The sequence below is a fragment of the Sinocyclocheilus anshuiensis genome, unplaced genomic scaffold (genome assembly GCF_001515605.1).
Source record: "Sinocyclocheilus anshuiensis isolate Anshui unplaced genomic scaffold, SAMN03320099.WGS_v1.1 scaffold499, whole genome shotgun sequence".
In the NCBI taxonomy this organism is placed as follows: domain Eukaryota; kingdom Metazoa; phylum Chordata; class Actinopteri; order Cypriniformes; family Cyprinidae; genus Sinocyclocheilus; species Sinocyclocheilus anshuiensis.
Genome location: NW_015551033.1, coordinates 75397 through 97130, shown reverse-complemented (window position 1 = coordinate 97130; position 21734 = coordinate 75397). Strand labels below are relative to the sequence as shown.

General features: G+C 38.9%; 1 protein-coding gene across 1 annotated transcript; it reads left to right on the top strand.

Annotated features, from left to right (window-relative positions):
- The first annotated feature begins 4952 nt into the window (after positions 1-4952).
- Positions 4953-16018, top strand: LOC107661280 (DNA-binding protein RFX7-like). Its single transcript, XM_016450778.1, has 10 exons — positions 4953-5459; positions 7963-7996; positions 10788-10873; positions 11290-11328; positions 11480-11602; positions 11680-11796; positions 11931-12015; positions 12146-12353; positions 12524-12825; positions 12920-16018. Exons 1-10 carry the CDS (start codon positions 5359-5361, stop codon positions 15662-15664), a joined length of 3840 nt encoding a protein of 1279 aa, XP_016306264.1. The 5' UTR covers positions 4953-5358; the 3' UTR covers positions 15665-16018.
- Positions 16019-21734: the final 5716 nt, after the last annotated feature.

Here is a 21734-nt window from a genome sequence, read left to right as displayed (position 1 = left end):
GTTTGCAAATTATTTGCACCAATAATTCGTGCTAAGTAATAATTAACATCTACGTCTAACTAAACTACTTTTAATGAGGTGCTCTTTTGATGTTTATGTTTATTATTTTTAATGACTTCTGTTATCAGTATTATTTTCATGTGGAAAAATATTTGTAGCAACAGCCATTTTTTTTTTTTTTTTTTTATTATTATTATTATTTTATTCTCATCTAGCAGAGTGCCGGTGTTTGATAATGATGTTCCACCTGACTCATGACACAGAAATGTATTTTCCTTCAATTTGCAGCCCAAATATGTGAAATGTGTCATAATGGCTGATCATGTGCAGATGATTTTAGTTCTTAATTCAGTTGTGCATTCATCTGGATTGCTTGTATAGACTGCATGCGTGTGTGTGTGTTTATGGTGGGTTCTTCTGTTAAATGTTGTTTTCTTGCCCTCATATAGTCAGTGAGCTGAGCGTCTGGTCCGTGTGCAGACAGGCGTCTCTGACAGCTCCTCTGTCTCCAGCATGTCACTTTGAGCTTCCAGCGATAGCGTTGCGAGCGGCCTGTCCTGCGGCGCACCTTTGATCTGACTCCATGGGCTGCATTCGTATTCAAATCCTCCAGCTCGTGCTGCAGATGTGCCTCTAATGTCTCAGCGTACTTCACTGGATTATCTCACATTAGTGCTCGGACATTTGCATTTACAGCCCTTCACTTCTGCAGTCTGACTCTCGGGTCTTACACAAGCATTCTGCCATGCATTTACTGCAATGCGTTCCTCAAAGATGTTTATTGCATCGCTGATTTAGACAGACATGCAGTGTACCAGATTTATGCACACACTATAATATTCATTACAATTTATTTTTGATAAATGTAGTACATTTGTAACAATTTCAGCATTTTGGAGGTGAGAATAATTAGAAATTACTATATTTTTGTGACTTCTACATTTTTTGCAAATTTTTATTTATTTTCAAGTCTCAAAAATTAAAATTTTCGACTCTCTGAAGCTGTTAGTTGAAATAAATTTCAAACAAATCCAGTGTACTCGATTTATTCATGCACTAAAAATTCAGCGTTCTTGCACTTTTTGGCCAATAATTTATTTACAAATATTTTTTTTTACTTTTTTGATAAATTTAATACATTTCAAATCATTTAAATGTTTTAGAGGTGAGAATAACTAGAAATAACTATATTTATATGACTTCTAAATATTTTATTATTTTTTATTATTTTTCCAGCCCCAAAAATGGCAAATTTTAGACTCTTCGAGGATGTTTTATTGGTAATTGAAATTGTAAACAGACATCCAGTGTACTAGATTTATATAAACACACTATAATATCAACATTCCTGCACTTTATGACCAATTATTCATTTAATAATTACATTTAAATAATAATAAAAAAAATAGATGAACAATTTCAGTATTTTAGAGGGGAGAATAACTAGGGAAAAATCATATTCACTATATTTCTGTTGCTTCTAAATATTTTATTATTTTTTATTATTTTTCCAGCCTGAAAAATTTTAATGTAATACTCTCAAATTTATGCACACACTATAATATCAGCGTTCCTGCACCTTTTGACCAAGTATTTACTAAAAATAATATTTTTATTTAAATTTATTTTCGATAAATGTAATACATTTTAAGCCATTTCGATATTTTAGAGATGAGAATAACTAGAAATAACTATATTTCCGTGACTTCTAAATATTTTATTAATTTTTATTTCTTTTCAAGTCTCAAAAATTACACTTTTTAGACTCTCAGAAGGTGTTTTATTGGAAATTGAAATAAATTTCAAACAAATCCAGTGTACTTGATTTATTCATGGAATAAAATATCAGTGTTCTTGCACTTTTTGGCCAATAATTTATTTTAAAAATTTTACTTTTTTTTTTAATCAATTTAATACATTTCAAATCATTTAAATATTTTAGAGATGAGAATAACTAGAAATATCTATATTTCCATGACTTCTAAATATTTTATTAATTTTTAATACTTTTCCAGTCCCCAAAATGGCAAATTTTAGACTCTCAGAAGATGTTTCATGGGTAGTTAAAATAATAAAACACTTGTGGGATGTCCTGCCGTATGACATGGCATTTTGCTGATTATACATGCTTTTTATTTACTTTTTAAATGAAATGCACACTTGAAATGAACTACTGAAGGCAGAAGGATGATTAAAATGTATATTTCCTTATATATTTACAGAGATTTCAACTTAAATGGATCAAATGCAGACTTGAAGATCTCAAATGAAGTAGGTTTATATGCACAGAAGTGAGGGTCTGGAGCCCCTGAGATGAGAGATCAGTCTGGACTCACTTTATGATGCTTTTCCCAGAACAGCGATAGACTGAAGGCTCTGCTCCCGGAGGCCCCAGCCCGGACAGACGGCAGCTACTGAGAGGCCTAACTGGGCAATTAGAGACTCATACCCCTTTAGGAGAACAATAGGGAGCATGCGTGGGGTTAAGCACCCCTCTCGCCGCTGATTACCCCCCGGTGCTTGTTATTCTTTCTGACGGCTCTCCTGTGTTTGGACTGTTAATATGTTGTCTGTGTACGGCGTTTGAGCTGAAGACAGCGGCACGTCTCGTATGGACGTCTAAATGAGGAACTGGTGCTGAAAGTGAAAACAGTATGAAGTGTGCCGGGACCATTTGTTTAGGTTTGTCTTGGTTGTCAGTCGGTACTTATTCATATTTTGAATTTGCTTTTATTTTCAGTTTTCACTTTCATTTTAGGATTTCTATTTAGCTTTATTTTTATTTCACTATTTTATTTTCAGTAGTTGTCAAGGCAACATTTCTCATTTTTGTTTCATTTTTATAAGTTTTTCATAATTAATAATTGTTTTTCATTTATTTTATGTCAATCGATTTTTGATTAAAAAGTAATTTTTAAAATACTTTTAGGTTAACTCTTGTGCAATTCATTGCAGTTTTATTTTACATATATCATAGATGTACTATTATAGATTTATAATTGATATATTATTGTAGTTTTTGTTATTATTTTGAATTGGAGTTTATTTTTCATAATTCCTGTTTTCACTAGTTTTAAGTAATTTTGTTGTTTTTATTAGTTTTGTTTTATATATATATTTTTTTTTCTATTTAGCTTTAATTTATTTTTATTTCAGTTTTAGTAATTTAGTGCTTCATTATTAATTTACATTTTTTTATATAAAACTTAATTTTAAAGTTTTTCATCAAATATAATTTTTTTGTTTATTTTATTATTTTATGTATTTATTTCAGTGGGTTTTTCAATTGAAAGCGATTTTTAATAATTGTAGGTTTAGTTAATAACAACACTGGAGTGATTTGTTGCAGTGTTATTTTAATATCATGATGTGCTATTACATACAGTATATATAGTTTTTAATATTTTTTTAATATTACATTTTTTGTAATTTTATTGTGTTTATGTCTATGTAGTTTTTATTATTATTTGTATTAGTTTCAGTTTATTTAATTTTAGTTATTTTAGTACTTAATGAAAATAAGAAATGTTGCCTTGGCAAATAGCTTTTTTTATTGTTTTATTTCACTTTATTTTTAGATTTTTTTATATAGTTTATTTCAGATATCTGAATTTTGCATATAGAAAAAGTGCATACTGTGCTCAGTATGCATAGTATATATACTGTAGAACTAAGACTAGTACAATAATATGCTATGCTAATCTATAGCCTGTGAGTGTGTGTGTGTGTGTGTGTGTGTGTGTGTGTTTTGACACTGTCACAGACTCAATTGTCAGGTCGAGTCTCCGTCTCTCCTCCATCAGACCAACAGACCTCTTCAGCGCAAACATCCACATTAAAAGACAGACAGACTATAAAATCTGAAATGCTTTTTATTGAAAGATTACAAACTGAATGCGTAGGAATTGGATTATGCACTCAAATAATAAAATACTGCAAAATGCAATTTTGATATGCAAACCTCTGACCTCATTATAACTTTAATAAACAACACTTGAGAAGAGATTATGAGATATCGCTTATGGGACATTGACATATGTCAGCATTTCAAATTATTTTCATGATTTAAAGATCATCTAAGATTGAAATTCTTCCTATTTATTTAAAAAATGCATGCAGTTAGAAACAGACTGCAATATACTATTAATTTTAGGTTTAGTTAATAACAACACTGGAGTGATTGTAGTGCAGAAGACATGCTGGTGCCATCAAACAAGTTGCTTTGAATGTAAAATTGGTCATAAAATAAGCATAAGTATGATGTAGGAGAATATTTCCCAGCAGCAGGGTGCAGTGATGTTATTTGAGTTGTTGTGTTGTTGATCAGCAGCAGAGGGCAGTGTAGAATTATTTTTGCTGTATTCAGACTCAAATTGGAGGTTTAAAGAGCTTCATTGGAAAGCGACCTTACTCATGGCAGGCGCCATATTGAACTGAACGCGGATGAAAACGAGGCTGAGAGGGATATACGTCACAAATCTCATTTTCACAACTTTACAAACTATTATCCCTCACAGGCTCGTTTTCCTTCCTTTCACAAATCAATAAATAAACATGGCGTATTAGCCTAATAATTTCAATACAATAAAATAAAGGCTTTTATACAGTCTGGTTGACCTCTTTCATTATATGGCACTATGGTTTCTTAGCACTTGTTTTAAATTAGGCTAAAGATAATTACTACCTCCTTCCCAAATCCCTACAGTAACCTTTAGACACTTTTAGATTTTAATGAAGATTTTATTAACCTGTCTTCCTCCCAAAGGTTCCCACAATGTAGGTGATTTCTGCTTTTAATTCAGTAATCTTCAAATCAAGCGAACTGATGCCATAGTATTAACAGGTTTTTGGACATACAGTAGTCCCAGATGTAAATACATGAAAATCTGTCTTCTAAAAAACTATTCGCTAGTACTAAAATGTACCATGGTAATACCACGTTTTGGCCATGGTATACCAATGCACTCTTTAGTACGCATTTGTATAGCAAAGTACTGCAGTAGTACGTCTTGACCTTTTGTATAGGTGAGTTAGGGTTAGGTAAAAACACCTCATTTCTGAAGCTGTCGTCTCTCCGGGGTGCGCTCGTGCGCATGCGCAGTCTCCGCCTGCAGCTCGGTCCGTGGCGGCTGCTGCTGCTGTCTCTGTCCGCCGCTCAGAGAAGCTCCGTGTTTTTCCGCCGCGTTCTCGCCCGTTTATGCGTCCGAATCCGCCCGCGCTGCTCGGTCCGTGCTCCCGGTAAAAGGCTCGTCTCACCACGGCTCTGGGCGTTATGCGCTCAAATGAGGCCTACACGCTGAAGCTGTCCTCCTCTTCCTCCTGCTCCTCCTCCTCCTCCCATGCATGAATCTCACCGTGATGGCTGATGATCAACAACAACAGCCCGGTGCTCCCGGAGCGTCCCTGCAGAGCCCCGAAGCGACGGCGCTGCAGTACAACAAGATCAAGAATTCCATTTGGTAAGAGATCCGATCAGTGTCCGATCTCAAAAACACCCCAGCACATCTCACACACATCTCTGCGCTCAGAGAGAGGTAGACGCGGCACCTTGCGTGCTTGTAACGGGATGTCTGATTTCCATTGCATGTGATGTTTGACTGTTTACATGGGATGTCTGATGTCAAATGGACGGCAGGCCTGCATATAGTTGCAATGCATATCTGCTTTCAGTGCATGTGATTATGGCTGGTTTATAATTGCATTCGATTGTCTGATTCCATTGCATGGTACAGCTGATTTCAAATGTCAGTGATTATATGATGTCATTGCATTGCTATTTCTACTTCAATTGCATTTGGATGTCTGATTTTATTGCATGGATTTTCTGATGTCACTGCATGGGATGTATGATTTCAGTGCATGTCGTATCTGATTTCAAATAATATCTGTTTACAGTGCATGGGGATGTCTGATTTGATTCCATTGACTGGATGATTTCGTTGCATGGCATATCTGATTTGAGTGCATGTGATTATGGCTGGTTTATAATTGCATTCGATTGTCTGATTTCATTGCTTGGATCTGATGTTTGATTTAATTGCATGGTACAGCTGATTTCAAATGCAAGTGATATATATGATGGCATTGCATTGCATTGCTATTTCTACTTCCATTGATTTTGGATGTCTGATTTTATTGCATGTCAAATCTGATTTCACTGCATGGGGATGTCTGATTTCATTCCATGGATTATGATTTTGTTGCATGGCATATTTCAGTGCATGTGATTATTATTCTATGACTGCATTAGATTGTCGGATTTTCTGATGTCACTGCATGGGATGTTTGATTTCAATGCATGTCAAATCTGATTTCAAATGATATCTGATTTCATTCCATGGATTGTATGATTTCATTGCATGGCATATCTGATTTGAGTGCATGTGATTATGGTGTTTATGACTGCATTAGATTGTCAGATTTTATTGCTTGGATATGATGTCTGATTTTATTGCATGGATTTTCTAATGTCACTGCATGTGATTATGTCTGATTTCTAATTTCATTTGCATTGGGATGTCTGATTTCATTGCTTGCATATGATATCTGATTTTCTTGCATGGGTATTTTGATGTCACTGCTTGGGATGTAATTGCATAGGATGTCTGATTTCATTCTGTGGCATCCATGTAATGTATAATCTCAATGGATGTGATTATGTCTGATATTTAATTTCATTGCATTTGAATGTCTGATTTCAGTTGCAATGGATGCATGATTTTATTGCAATAATCTCATTGATTTTCTGATGTCATTGAACGAGATGCATTTTAAATCAGATATGGCATGTAATTACATCAGAAAATCAACGTGATAAAATCAGACACCATCCCCACCCCATGCAATAAAATCATGCATCCATTGCTACAGAATCAGACATCCAAACACAATGAAATCAGACATCCCGTGTAGTGACATCAGAAAATCCATGCAATAAAATCAGACACCGTCCCCATGTAATCGAATCAGACATCATATCCGTGCAGTTAAAACCGATATCCCAATGCAATTATAAATCAGACATGCACTGAAATCAGATATACCATGCAATGACATCTGACATATCATGCAATGACTTCAGAAAATCAATTAGACAAAATCAAACAAAGTCCTCATGCAATAAAATCAGACATCATATCCAAGCAATGAAATCATTCAACCCAATACAATGAAATTGGAAATCAGGTGTAATCTCATGAACTGAAATCAGATATTGCTTGCATTTTAAATCAGATGTGCCATGCAATGACAAGTAATATCTGATTTCAGTGCATGTGATTATGTCTGATTTATAATTGCATTGGGATGTCTGTTTTAATTGCTTGGATATGATGTCTGATTCTATTGCATGGGGACGGTGTCTGATTTTATTGCATGGATCTTCTGATGTCATTGCAAAGGCATTTCTGATTTCAGATGCAAGTAATATCTGATCTCAGTACAAAGTCTCTCTAATTTCATTGCATTTGGATGTCTGATTTTAGTTGCAATGGATGTATGATTTCATTGCATGGGGATGATGTCTAATCGCATTGCATGGATTATCTGATATCATTGCATGCAATGTCTGATTTCAGTTAAATGCGATGTCTGATTGATTTGGAAAGTCCACTTGTACCTCATTTCCCATAAAAATCAGACATGAAAATGATTTTAGATGATCTACATGCACTTAACATGCGATGTCCATAAAAGCTTAATTTCTCCAGAATCAACAAACCTGTTAAATGAATAGACAGGTGTCGTAGAACTCTACCTTTGACACTGTCATTAAGGATTAAAGAAGAGCCGGTGTTTTTTTTTCTTTCTACGAATTCTTTTATCTTAAACAAGCACAACCAACTCCAAAAAATACCCTGCCTGTTATCAGGAACTCAACAGTATGTCTTGTTTTTGTTTTTTTTCATTGTGTTCATACTTGAAGCACAACCAGTCTAATAATCAGTTTTTCTTGTTTTACAGCAAATCAGTACAATCAAAAGTGGAGAGTATATTGGTAAGTCTCTCATGCCATTAATTATAAACATTTAGGCAATGTGCTTCCAGTTTTGTATTATCAGACAAGTAGTTTGGACTCTAATTTGAGATTCTGCATTATAATGCAGATGTGTTCTATATTAATGCAGCAAGTTGCAACATTGCTTGTCAAGCATAAACCTTAAACTGTAATCGTTGGTTGAGGATTTTAAATATTATTTATAAATGTAACTAGCCTATTTATGAATAATGAAGTCTTATGAAATTCTAATAATGAATTTACAATAGCTTTTTCTGCTGATATGGCATTAAGTAATGAATAAATATTTTAAATATCAGTGTTACGCTGGCCTTTGGCTTCCCAGCTATCTATTTATCAGCATCAGCCACTGGTGAACCAGATAAACCAGCATCTGGTTCATTCATCACACTGGAAATGGAAGGTCAAGCTGAGCACATTGCATTGTGGGATGCAGTATTGTGTGTCAAGTGCTCTGGTTGTATAATGCACACTTATGCTGGTGTAGAAGATCATAGGAGCATTACATCTCCATAGGAGACATACTGCATGCTGCAGGAATAGTGTATTATGGTAGTACGTTATTAAAAACATTGGACAAGACATTTAAAAATGCAGATTCAGCATTCAGTTTTTAAATGTTGAAAACGTGTTTATGAATTGTTTTGCATTTGTGAATGTGAATGGGGTCATTAGTTTGTGAGTCATATTTGGAGAATGTGTTCATTTTGAGATTATTCTGATCGTGTAAAGAATATGTTAGTGATGTTCATTACTGTCTGACAGTGTGATTTATTTTTAGTTCCAGCACGCGTGTGTGTGTGTGCGTGTGTGCGTGTGTGCGTGTGTGTCATCTAAAGGCCACTCACTTTTATCAAAACAGCGTTTTCTACAGCAGTTGTCATCGTCAAATAATCCATAGTTATTAGTCAACAGGGAGTATCGTAGTGTCCTGCTATATCTTTCTTAGATGGATGATGTATTTGTCATAATTCTTCCTTTGCATGTTTGTAGAATTTGTAGAATTTTCACTCCAAAATTGCTAGTAAATTTCACAATCACAGCAACACATTGAATTAAATGTAAAATTTAGATTTAGAAAGACTGAAATAGTATTTTCTTGTCAAACGTACTCTGTTTTATTTACAACTTTGAAAAATCATGAGTGTTAACGCAAATTCTTTAATATATTTTTAGCAATTATTTACTAACATGTTTTTAACATTTTAAAGTACTAACATGTTTTATTAAAACATATTAAACAAAATACACATTTTTAACATTTTAAACTACTAACATCTTTTTTTTTACATTTTAAACAAAGAACTAACATGTTTTTAATATTTTAAACAAAGAACTAACATGTTTTTAATATTTTAAACAAAGTACTAACATGTTTTTAATATTTTAAAGTACTAACATGTTTTTTTTACGTTTTAACAAAGTACTAACATTTTTGTAGGTATGCTTTTGGACGTTCTGGGTGTTTCTAGTCAAATTAACGTATTTTCCGAGCTGATATTATAAAGTTAAACCTATGAAAATGGCGTTAAAAAGCGCATTGCGCCATAGTTTCTTCACTTTATAGTGTCAGAATAACCGTCTTTTTGCAGTAACTCAATGAGTGTGTAGATGACATGAGGCGGCTCGAGGGTGAAGTTCAGAGGATTTTGTACATGAAATGATAAGAGCACATTTTGTTTTAACACATTATTTTATTATTTTACACACAGTATTTTAACTTAGGCGCTGCAAGCCTTATGCATTATGCAAGTACTTTACAGGAAGTTTATTGCTGTGGCAGCCAACAACAGCACCACTCAACCATGCACACATTTTTATATTTAGTTACACTAAAAAGTTTCAGTTTAATTAATTCAGTCGATCTCATTACACCGTTTTAACATGGGTTTCTATGGAGACCGGAAGAACAGAATAAGAATAAGGCTGTTTGCTTTGGATGGAAGGATTTATAACCACTACCTGGTACATTTAGGAAATAACAGTGAATCGTCTTTTATTTTTTTATTGACTCTCATTGGCTGCCCAGCCTCACATCCATTCATGAGCGCCGGTTTCTCCTAGCAACAAAGAGGCAAATAGAATAGGACGAGGTGAGAGGAATTCACTCTCACCAGCCAATGGAAAGCGAGGTGGGCGGAGCCTGTGCTGGAACGACGTGTTGCCAGTGTGTCAGCATTGACATGCATGTTTACTGTCAGGGTTTACATGGCAACCAGCTAAGAGCAGGGCAGGATTGCAGGTTTGCTGTTGGTCATATGCGCAGACACGCTCTGGTACTGTGCGCCTGGCCGGCTCGAGGGGCTCTGGTTCTCCCCGTACAATACGGCAACCTTGCGGAAATGAATGCAGGAGAAAACAGTGATGTCATGGACTGCGGAGTCTTTTGCAGGGGCTGAAAATCAAGGCCTTTAAGTGAATTTTAGTGTGTGATAATGGTGTGGGTGTTTGATATTGTGCATGACAATAATGTCATTTCTTTTATTTTTTGGAGAAAAAGGTAGCAAAATCAAATTTCTGCTGCGGTGGAATCTCCACCACAACCAAATGTAAACTTTTATTGGAAAAACTCTTGTTCTCAAAAATAGTCATTTTGAAAAAATAAATACATTTTAGTGTAGTCACAGAATTTCACTGATTTTCACACTTTAATTACATTTAATACCTCAGCATGACTGTTAACATGCTGTTTTTTTTAATAGTAAAAAATAATGTCAAACTTGTCTGAATTGCTTTTGTCTCATAATCCTTGTGTTGTTCATTTACACAGCAAGATGTTGAGAAGTTTACAGATATTGAAAAGCTCTACCTCTACCTTAAGTTGCCTTCTGGTCCCAGTGGTGGCAATGACAAAAGGTGCATATTATTTTTTATCTACACTATTCCTTTCCATATCCCCCTCCTCTCTTTTTATGGTTTCAACACTTCATTTGTGTTTTTTGTGCTTTGCAATATCAAATACACTCATAGCGTATACTGTATGTCTGTTTATGATTCACTCATATTTACATTCAGTGAAACATGCATATATGAAATGCATTTATGAAACAAAATCTAAACATTTGCAAGTATCATTTTTTGTAAGATTGTTTCATTTTGCATTTGTGGTCAGGTTAACATTGATTTATGAGTCATGAGCTAATCATTTCGCCATTTATACAGATTTTGTGTAAATTATGACATTGCAATACCAAGCTTCCTGTGTTTTATCATTTGTTTCCCCTTATCTGTCCATCATGTCAACCCCTCTTTACCAACATGATGTCCAATAGAACTGAAAATCAGAGGGGCTCTGCAAGTCCTGCGATATGGTACTACAACTTTAACTATATTAAAGGGAAAATAATTTTGAAGTAGTTTGTAACATGATATATTATACAGGACCAACAAATGTGTACACAGCCTTCTGGTGCTGCACCATCTTTGGTTTTAAGCCTTTCTTTTCCTCTGTTTTCCCCATAGCGACCAGAATTCCATGTCGTCCAGCCGGACTCAACAGATGTACGCGTTCAACTGGATCCGAAATCACTTGGAAGAGCACCCAGAAACCTCACTGCCAAAACAAGAGGTGTACGACGAATACAAGTGAGTGATTTGACACTGCAGTAATGGACAGAAGTTGTGTTTGCTTGTACTCATCCGTTTCTGATGCTATGTTTCAGGAGTTATTGCGACAATCTGGGTTACCATCCTTTAAGCGCAGCTGATTTTGGAAAGATCATGAAAAACGTTTTTCCGAACATGAAGGCACGCCGTTTGGGCATGAGGGGGAAATCAAAATATCCTTTTGTGTGGAAAAATCTGATATATTTTGAATTTGAGCTACCTGCGATACACCTAAAGCATGACAACATTTGCTTTTGAAGTATTTTGTGTGCATTGAGAATTGTTGTGAACCTTTACAATGCATTACGTACTGCTACAGTGGGCTGAGAAAAAAAGCATTTGTGCACGTGCCATCACTCCCTAACCTGGACTTACACAAATCAGGAGACGGGGTCAGTATCCTGTTTCTGTCAAATCCAAAACAAGAGATTCATATCATGCCCTAATTGCAACAGCATTGTGTTGGTTTTCAAATGAAGTTTGTACAAGTTTGATAAGCCTCTTATTGCTGGGCTTCTTTAGTGTGAGTTGTTGGACTCGACCGGACAGTCTCCCAGTGCTGAGGATGAGATGCGCTCGGCAGCTTGCGGTCTGGTCTGCGAATGGGCTCAGAAGGTTTTGAGTCGCCAGTTTGACAGTGTGGACGAACTGGCACGCTTTCTTCTCAATAGTCACTATATAGGCACTAAGTCCATGGCAGCTCTTACTGTTATGACTGGAACCCCAACAGGCAAGACACAAAAATTACCTCGCATACAAATCTAGACGATGCATGATTAAACTCTTTGAAAATGTCGGTTGTAGCAGCTACTGGTTGCACCCTTCAGGAGTTTTACTTGTGTGGCATTCAAACTATGTTCGTTACTTGTATTTAACTTGAATCTCTTTGATAAAAACCAGGTATGAAAACCCCTACGCCTGCCTCTGCCTTTGTGCCAACTGGTGAAGCCAACTCATTCCAGCCCCAAGTGAAGACCCTCCCTTCGCCTTCTGTAGACGCCAAACAGCAGCTGCAGCGGAAGATTCAGAAGAAACAGCAGGAGCAGAAGCTCACCTCTCCTTTGCCCACTGATGCCCAGGCCAGAAGGGCAGAGGCGGGCACACCCGGCCCTGGATCCAGCCTGACCACTGGAAGTCCTGCAATACTGTCCCCTCAACCAACCATAGGCATTGTGGTCACTGCTGTTCCAAGTCCTATCACAGTAAGGAGATTTTGGTTGATAGCAGGGTATGGATGATTCGACATTGCTGAATGACAAATGATTTAGATTGTGCCTTTGTTTGCATCATTTTCAGGTTCAGAGAAACAGGCAACTAATGACCTCTCCAAGTCCTGTTGGGGCAGCAGAGGGAAAAGTTGTTCCTGTTAACTTCCAGGTCGTGACACAACCTGTTAAGCAGTCTCCAAAAACACCCCAAAATTTCCCTGCCAGCCCAGTCGGTGACAGGTTGGCCAGACACCGATATGCTCAGATTTTACCTAAACCCTCTGCCACAAGCGCCATTGCGCTTCGCTCGCCCCCAACGCTCCTAATCACCAACAGCCCCATCAAGACGGTGATGCCCACGCCCCATGTTAGCTCTTTAAATGTGGTCAAGATGACTGCAATTTCGTTAGCGCCTAGCAGTAGCAGTAGTAGTAGTAGTACTCCTACCCCGTTGCGACCTGCTTCGACAGGTTTCAGTAGCACAGCTTCCCTGGAAGAATCTTGCCAAATCCAGCAAGCGCAGAATGGGGCGTCTGTCATGTCTCTCCAGTCATCTGGGAAAGCTGGACGTCCCTCCACGACCCCAACCCCATCAGCATCCATTGTTACCAGTGAGGTAAAAGTGACATTCGAAGCTGTGAATGACAGTAACTCAGCTACTGCTGTTTATAAACAAATCACTGCATCAGGGGCAAGTACAGGACTAAAGAACGAAAGAGCCACTAAATTCAGGGCTTCCAGTGAACCCTCTTTTCTTATTAAGGCGTCCCCTGTGCCTGAGAGAGTGACAAGGGCCAAGAGTGACTCTACAACCCCTTCAAGTACAATCATGGGGGCTCTTGCCCCAAGCAGCAATAACAACAACGATCAACCAGAAAGTACTTTGTATTTAACTGTTACTAGCCAGAATGTAGATGCCGAATTGTCATCCATTTGTGCGATGGCAACTGCAAGCACTTCTTCAAAAGATGCTAGTCTCGGTCCAAAAAGCCCTCGAAAACGCTCTGCATCTGTTTTGGAAACCCATACAATCCCAGTTAAAAGAGTATTCATTTCCCAGCAACCTTTGGATGTTGGCTACAATGCCAAGCCTGGTATTGTAATAGCAGCTAAGAAGATTCAGAGACCTGGCACTCCAGCAAGACCAGAGAGCGCTCCATGCAAAGTTACACTAAAACAGAGTAGCTCTCTTCCAACTCAAATCTTAGCTCTTTCTGACACTCCCATTGGCGCCCTGGACACCTCCCAGATGGTTAATCCTCAGAATGAAGTTGCTGATATTAGCCCTAGTGAAACTGCTTCTGCTAATAGCACAGCTTTACTGCAGCAAATCCAAAGTCACCAACAAATCAGCAGTGACCTTTGTCAGCAGGTATCTACTGTAAGTGAACTCAAGAGTTCGCTGCAAGACTACTCGCAACAGATGCAAGCAGAACACAAGCAGATTGCCGCTAATCCATTATCGTTGATGGCCCAGGCAACTGAGACCACTAGTCAGCTTCAGTCAAGGCATCAGGACGGAAACTTGGGAAGGCTAACAACCATTTCTCCAGTGCAACAAGGACAGCAAACCACCCTTAGTAGCAAGCAAGAAAGTTTTGCCGTCCCAGCTCCGTTGGACAACAAAGGGGCAGGAAGCACATCTACATCTGGAGGTGGAACCTTCCGGTGTCGCAGCGTTAGCCCAGCAGTTCGCCAGCGTAACCTTAGTGGCACCACTGCACAAACAGTCACCACCCCACGATCTGTTGTTTCTCCCTTTAATTGCCCCCTGACATTTGAGGTTCTGAACATTTTGTCCAACAACCAGTCTGGGGTCAGTGCCAGCAGCTTGGCCCAGAGGAGCCAATCAGTTCCACTAAACATCATGATGCAGTCTGAGCTGCTTCCCATCAGTCACCAGGGGCAGCAAAGCAATAGCGCTAAGATCACCACCGTGCTCCTTAGCAAGATGGACACGGATGGAGACGATGCAGTGCGAGGGCTGGGTGTAAATAACCTGCCCGCCAATTACACAGCACGGATGAACTTAACCCAAATCCTGGAGACGACACAGGGCTTCCCCGGAGGCCCCAACTTTCAGAACCAGCAGCTGCCTCTGGACTCAAGCCCTTCGCCTTTTGACTTCCAGAAGACGGGTTACCTCATAAGTGCGGGAGAGGAGCAAGTCACCTTCTCCAGTGGTGACAGTCAAGCACAATCGGGCTCTGGACTGCAACGACCGGAAGAGCAGCTTCAGCTCCAGGAACCGCAGTTGGAGTTGCAAGACCAACAGCTACAACTCCAGAATCAACAGCTGCAACTTCCAGATCAGCAATTACAACTCCGAGACCAACAGCTACAACTTCAAGACACACAGTTGCAACTCCAGGACCAACAGTTGCAGTTGCCGGACCAACAACAGTTACAAGATGACCCAGATCTCACCCAGCACCACTTGTTGCCCCAAACCTCGCAGCAGGTTGTGGATCAGGAGCAGCAAGAGCAACTGGACTTCAACACTACTGTCAAGGATCTCTTGGGGGAGGACAGCCTCAACCCCAGTTCGCAACTCGTCGGACAGGTGGCGTCAGAGCTCAGTGCTGTCGCCTCTGACTTTTCCAGCGATATCCGGTTGACTTCTGACCTTTCAAGTAGCATTAACGACCTAAACACTTTGGACCCCAACTTGCTGTTTGACCCCAGTCAGCAGCAGGACCAATTTGAAGACGCCACACTGGAAGAACTGAAGAACGATCCTCTGTTTCAGCAGATTTGCAGCGATACTGTGAATTCTGCTGGTTTTGATTGGCTGGAGAATAAAGACCAGCCAACCGTGGAAATGTTGGGATAATATTATTTCCCGTTCTTTTACTGTTGATGTTGCTGTCGTCTGTTGTTGTTTATATTTATGGTTTCTGTTCAGCGTTTGTTTTTTGTATTGCAACGTTTTGTGTATCCTTTACGTACAAAAATATTGAATGATGTGTCTGTGCAGCAAAAATCTGGACGCTTTGGACTGTCCAGTGTAAAGTGCCAGCCTGAGGTAAATCTCTTACAGGCATGTGCTTTATCTGAATTTTTTTTTACAATCGTTTTGTTTGTATTCCTGTTGTATGATTTCATAGATCATTCCAGTCATTTCTCCTCACTCAGAAGTAGGGCTGGGTATCGTTCAAAAATGTTCGATACCGATACCTTGACTTCGATACCGTTTCCTGAACGACACTTTTTTCGATACCAATTTTATGAAATCAATTTTAACAAGATTACATCAACTAAAAAAAAAAAAAAACTTTGGTTTTATTTTTCAGCTTCTTGATGTTTATACAATCTCAAAGACTCATCTCCAGAGCCACTGCACAAAGGAACAAAATGTAACCAACACAATAAATCAGTGCAAATAATTTTAATAAAGCTCAAATAGTCTTCAGTTTACACATCTGTTTGGCTACATTTACACTAGTGCGTGTTCGTTTTAAAACGCATAGCTCAGACAGAATCATGATTTCTATTTATTTTCCACTGATGAGCATTAGCAGCTTCCAGCGCTGTCTGCTTGTGTTCTCTCTTCCATGATCGCTGCTCTGACTCAGAGGTAATAACATATTTAATTTCAGCAACATTACATGGCCAAAACACACATTAGACGGCAATCGGAAGTTATTGCAAACACTCGATGGTGGTTTAAAGTGAGTTTTGAGTAAAAGCGGAATATAAATCTTATTTATTGTCATGTAGCATGATGCTACAGATTGCATGAATGGTCACATAACACGCGCTTTCAGTCGTGTAACGTTAGTATGAACGGACATCTGCATATGATCGGAACTCCACGCAGCTCCCGCGCTACTCTCCATTGGAAATGAATGAATGACTGAATGACCGGTCTGTCGCTTGTCAGAGAGAGTGGAAAGCCAGCTTGAAACGCAGTGGAAACGCCAGTATGACAAGGATCGTTTTCATTTTAAAACATAAACGCACCAGTGTAAATGTAGCCTTACATCTAAGGGGGCTGGGACACATTCACACTACAGCCTCACGTGTGCGCCACATCTCTGAGTGTAACCGGTGTAAACTAGCAGGTGTGTTCGACTTGACGCGGACCGATATTTTTACGGATATTTTCGATACTCGATGGTATCGAGGCAATTCGGTCGGTGCCTAAAAAGTATCGAACTCGATACCCAGCCCTACTCAGAAGTCATTTATAGTGGGCGGTCAGATATTTCCTCTGGTTCCAGCTGGTAGTAAAGTACGTTCAATATGATGAGACATCACCTGGTGCACAAGCATATCCCTCTTTCATACATTTCCTCCCACTAAAACCATGCAATATTCCGAGTAACGTTGACGTTGGGGAAGCTCCCTTTCTAGACAGTGGTCTAAGGATCCAGTAATGTGGCTTTTGTAAGTTTGGTAGGAGACCAAAAGAGTGCCCCCAAATACCATTAGTACAGCAGAGGTGAAATATCACATCTACATATCGTAAATCGGTCAGTTCAGTGAACTGCAAAGATCTTAGGTGCTACTTGGTGCTGACTTAAAGAATCGCATTTACTGTACCTTTCATCAGCCATCATTTGTTTTGTCAAAGTGATTTTACACGTTTTTGGGGGAAAAGGTTTTAAGGCCATAATACCTGTACTGTTGAATCCAAACTGTTGGGGAGGGATGAGATTTTTGGTTTGTTTTTTTCCCGAAAAAATGGGAAGATAGGACTCGTCTGCCTTATTTCCAGAGTCTAAGGCCTTATCCCATCTGATTAAAGGCTTCTGAATTCAAGAATTACTTGAACGAATTTGGTGCACATGTCGTGAATTAGCAGTTCTCCATCTTCAGATGGTTGCTAGCCATTTTGAAGGCTTTGTTAGCACATCATTTCAAACTGGTAGTGACGATGGTATGGTGATGGCTAGATATTCTTACCAACTCGAGATCAACAGGCAAACCTGTGTAGTTTCTCCAGCCTTAACTCCATACCAAAGAGCAGCTGTGGAAGAACAAGTGATTGCGATCCGTTGCGGTTTCCATCTTCAATCGCCCGTCATCTAAAAGGAATCTTGACAGTTTTTGTTTGTTTTTACAGTAAGTGAATTAGCATTTGTGTAAATTATGTATATGGCGGATGTATGGATGGGGAGCATGTTGTACAAGTTCACGAAGGCTAAGGTTCTAGGCTGTAGGTAGTGCGACATTTGTAAAAAGGACATAGTTGTCATCATGAGATTTCCATTTTATCAAGACGCTAATGGTAGGTAGATTCGAGTGCCCTTAAGAAGAAAACGCTGATCATAACGAGTCCATAGCCAGCACAATATTTCGCTTGTTGCGTTTCTGGCTTCCTGTGATGTGCTAGTAAACATTGGGTCTGTAGCTTGCTAATATACCATTTTTCTTAGAAGTTTATTGGTTACTGCGTACGCAGATGTGATGTGCAAATGAAGAGAGGATATTATAGCATGGATTTATCGAGAAAAAAAAAGAAATGAGATATACAGACTTAATTTTATCGTGACATAGCTAAATGTTGTGTGCAGAGACGAATCAAAGGAGCAGACGTTGGAAATGGTTTGAAAACGTTAATCTTATTGCACTAGAAGTTGGGTTTCTTTTTCTGTCGACAAACAACAATTGGTGCCCGCGTTGTTTTTCTTCTAATGACAATAAATCGGGGAATTACGCACTCGTGCTCGAAAACGACAATGAATAATGGCCTTGTGTAGCAATGAGCTCTAATCTCAATGAGATCCGCGTTGTACAACTTCTCGTACCTGAGAAGAAAATATGAAAATACGAGATTTAAAAATTACAGTGCGTAAAAAAAAAAAGCCAACATGCTTTACCATGTTATAAAATGACTGTATGTGCGCATGTATGTTAAACTATCTATGGTAGTATTTGTTGTGAGCAATCTTTTAGCCAATCAAAACGGGACGAGAGGGGACAAAAGTAGTTCTTCAGAAGCTATATGCATTTTACGATGTTTGCGAAGTTAAAATAAGTCTGTTTCTGTTCATGAACGTTGTACTTGTTTTTCGTTTTCTTTTTTTATGTATATAAAAATGCCTATGTGAAGAAAGCTGTAAATATTTTTTATGTTCTGGCGTTTATTAAGGCACTGATTAATTACCGGTTTTTTTATTTTACCAGTAAGACTCCAGTCCTCTTTTAATACACAGGGTTTGACGCTGCAGATGTCGTTCGTCAGGTCGGTCTTGTAGAAAAAAATGTTCATTCTGTCTGTAGATTTGAGCCTCTGATGTGCTGCTTTATCTGCTCTATGTGGACAGTAGCTTGTTAATATTGCAGAAGCGTTTCAGCGATGTTTTGTTCTTTTCTCCTCTTTTTTTTTTTTCCAAGGGAAAGTACTCACAGGTGAGATTTTTTAAGTGGTTTTAAAAGCCAATAAACATTTTTTAAACAACACTGTGTTGTCCTAAAGTGTGTCCAGTTTGAGCGTAACTGCGCCCTCTATTGGGTCACATTGACACTGCAGCACAAAAAAAAACAAAAACAAGAGGTCATGAGGTCATATCATGTGCGACTGCAATGCATGCTGGGATCTCACAAACCCTTAACAAATCAATAATAAAAATCTATAAAATTTCAATAAAATATAAAATCTAAATATCAAACATGCACAGGTATTTTTAAATCTCAAAACAATGTCAGATTTTATATGACTGATTTAGTTGTGTCTTTTTTGTTTGATTTAGTGTTTTTAATTTTTTAAAGATTGATATTTATACATGATTTTGTGCTTTGTTGTGTGCACTAAGAAGGTACTTTTAAAGGCGCTATATATAAAATAAAGTTTATTACAATAATTATTTGTTCAAATTCAATATTGTTGACGACTTTAACCAATGCCTTCAGAAATATTCAATACACTGCTCAAAAAGCTGTGTATACTGCATAAAATATATAATTTCATTTTATAGTATGTAGGATACGCTTCAGCAAAGCACTAAACGGTTGGTTGCTAATAGTGAACCAGATATTACCTGCATCCAAAACTTAAAGCTAAGTCTTTATTTTATCTTTTGAAATTATTGTTGATAAGCTGCCTCAAATATTAAAACAGCAAAAAATTCAATGACATTTTTAGATAGAGCTATATACTTGCGATATATATATATGTGTGTGTGTGTGTATATATATATGTATGTGTATATGTATGTATGTAAATCTAGTACCAACACTCGCACACAAACAGACACTCACTCGCACGCACACACTCTCTCACACATACTCTCTTACACACTCACTCACACACACTCACTCTCACACACTCACTCTCACACACTCACTCACACACACACACTCTCACACACACACTCTCTCTCACACACACACAGACACTCTCTCACACACACTCTCTCACACACACACTCTCTCTCACACACACACAGACACTCTCTCACACACACTCTCTCACACACACACTCTCTCTCACACACACACAGACACTCTCTCACACACACTCTCTCACACACACACTCTCTCTCACACACACACAGACACTCTCTCACACACACTCTCTCACACACACACTCTCTCTCACACACACACAGACACTCTCTCACACACACTCTCTCACACACACACTCTCTCTCACACACACACAGACACTCTCTCACACACACTCTCTCACACACACACTCTCTCTCACACACACACAGACACTCTCTCACACACACTCTCTCACACACACACTCTCTCTCACACACACACAGACACTCTCTCACACACACTCTCTCACACACACACTCTCTCTCACACACACACAGACACTCTCTCACACACACTCTCTCACACACACACTCTCTCTCACACACACACAGACACTCTCTCACACACACTCTCTCACACACACACTCTCTCTCACACACACACAGACACTCTCTCACACACACTCTCTCACACACACACTCTCTCTCACACACACACAGACACTCTCTCACACACACTCTCTCACACACACACTCTCTCTCACACACACACAGACACTCTCTCACACACACTCTCTCACACACACACTCTCTCTCACACACACACAGACACTCTCTCACACACACTCTCTCACACACACACTCTCTCTCACACACACACAGACACTCTCTCACACACACTCTCTCACACACACACTCTCTCTCACACACACACAGACACTCTCTCACACACACTCTCTCACACACACACTCTCTCTCACACACACACAGACACTCTCTCACACACACTCTCTCACACACACACTCTCTCTCACACACACACAGACACTCTCTCACACACACTCTCTCACACACACACTCTCTCTCACACACACACAGACACTCTCTCACACACACTCTCTCACACACACACTCTCTCTCACACACACACAGACACTCTCTCACACACACTCTCTCACACACACACTCTCTCTCACACACACACAGACACTCTCTCACACACACTCTCTCACACACACACTCTCTCTCACACACACACAGACACTCTCTCACACACACTCTCTCACACACACACTCTCTCTCACACACACACAGACACTCTCTCACACACACTCTCTCACACACACACTCTCTCTCACACACACACAGACACTCTCTCACACACACTCTCTCACACACACACTCTCTCTCACACACACACAGACACTCTCTCACACACACTCTCTCACACACACACTCTCTCTCTCACACACACACACACTCACACACACATACACACTCACACTCACACACACTCTCACACACACACAGACACTCTCTCACACACAAACACTCTCACACACACACACAGACACTCTCTCACACACACACACTCGCACACACACACACACACTCACACACAGACACTCACACTCTCACACACTCACTCACACTCACACACACACACACACACACACTCACACACACACA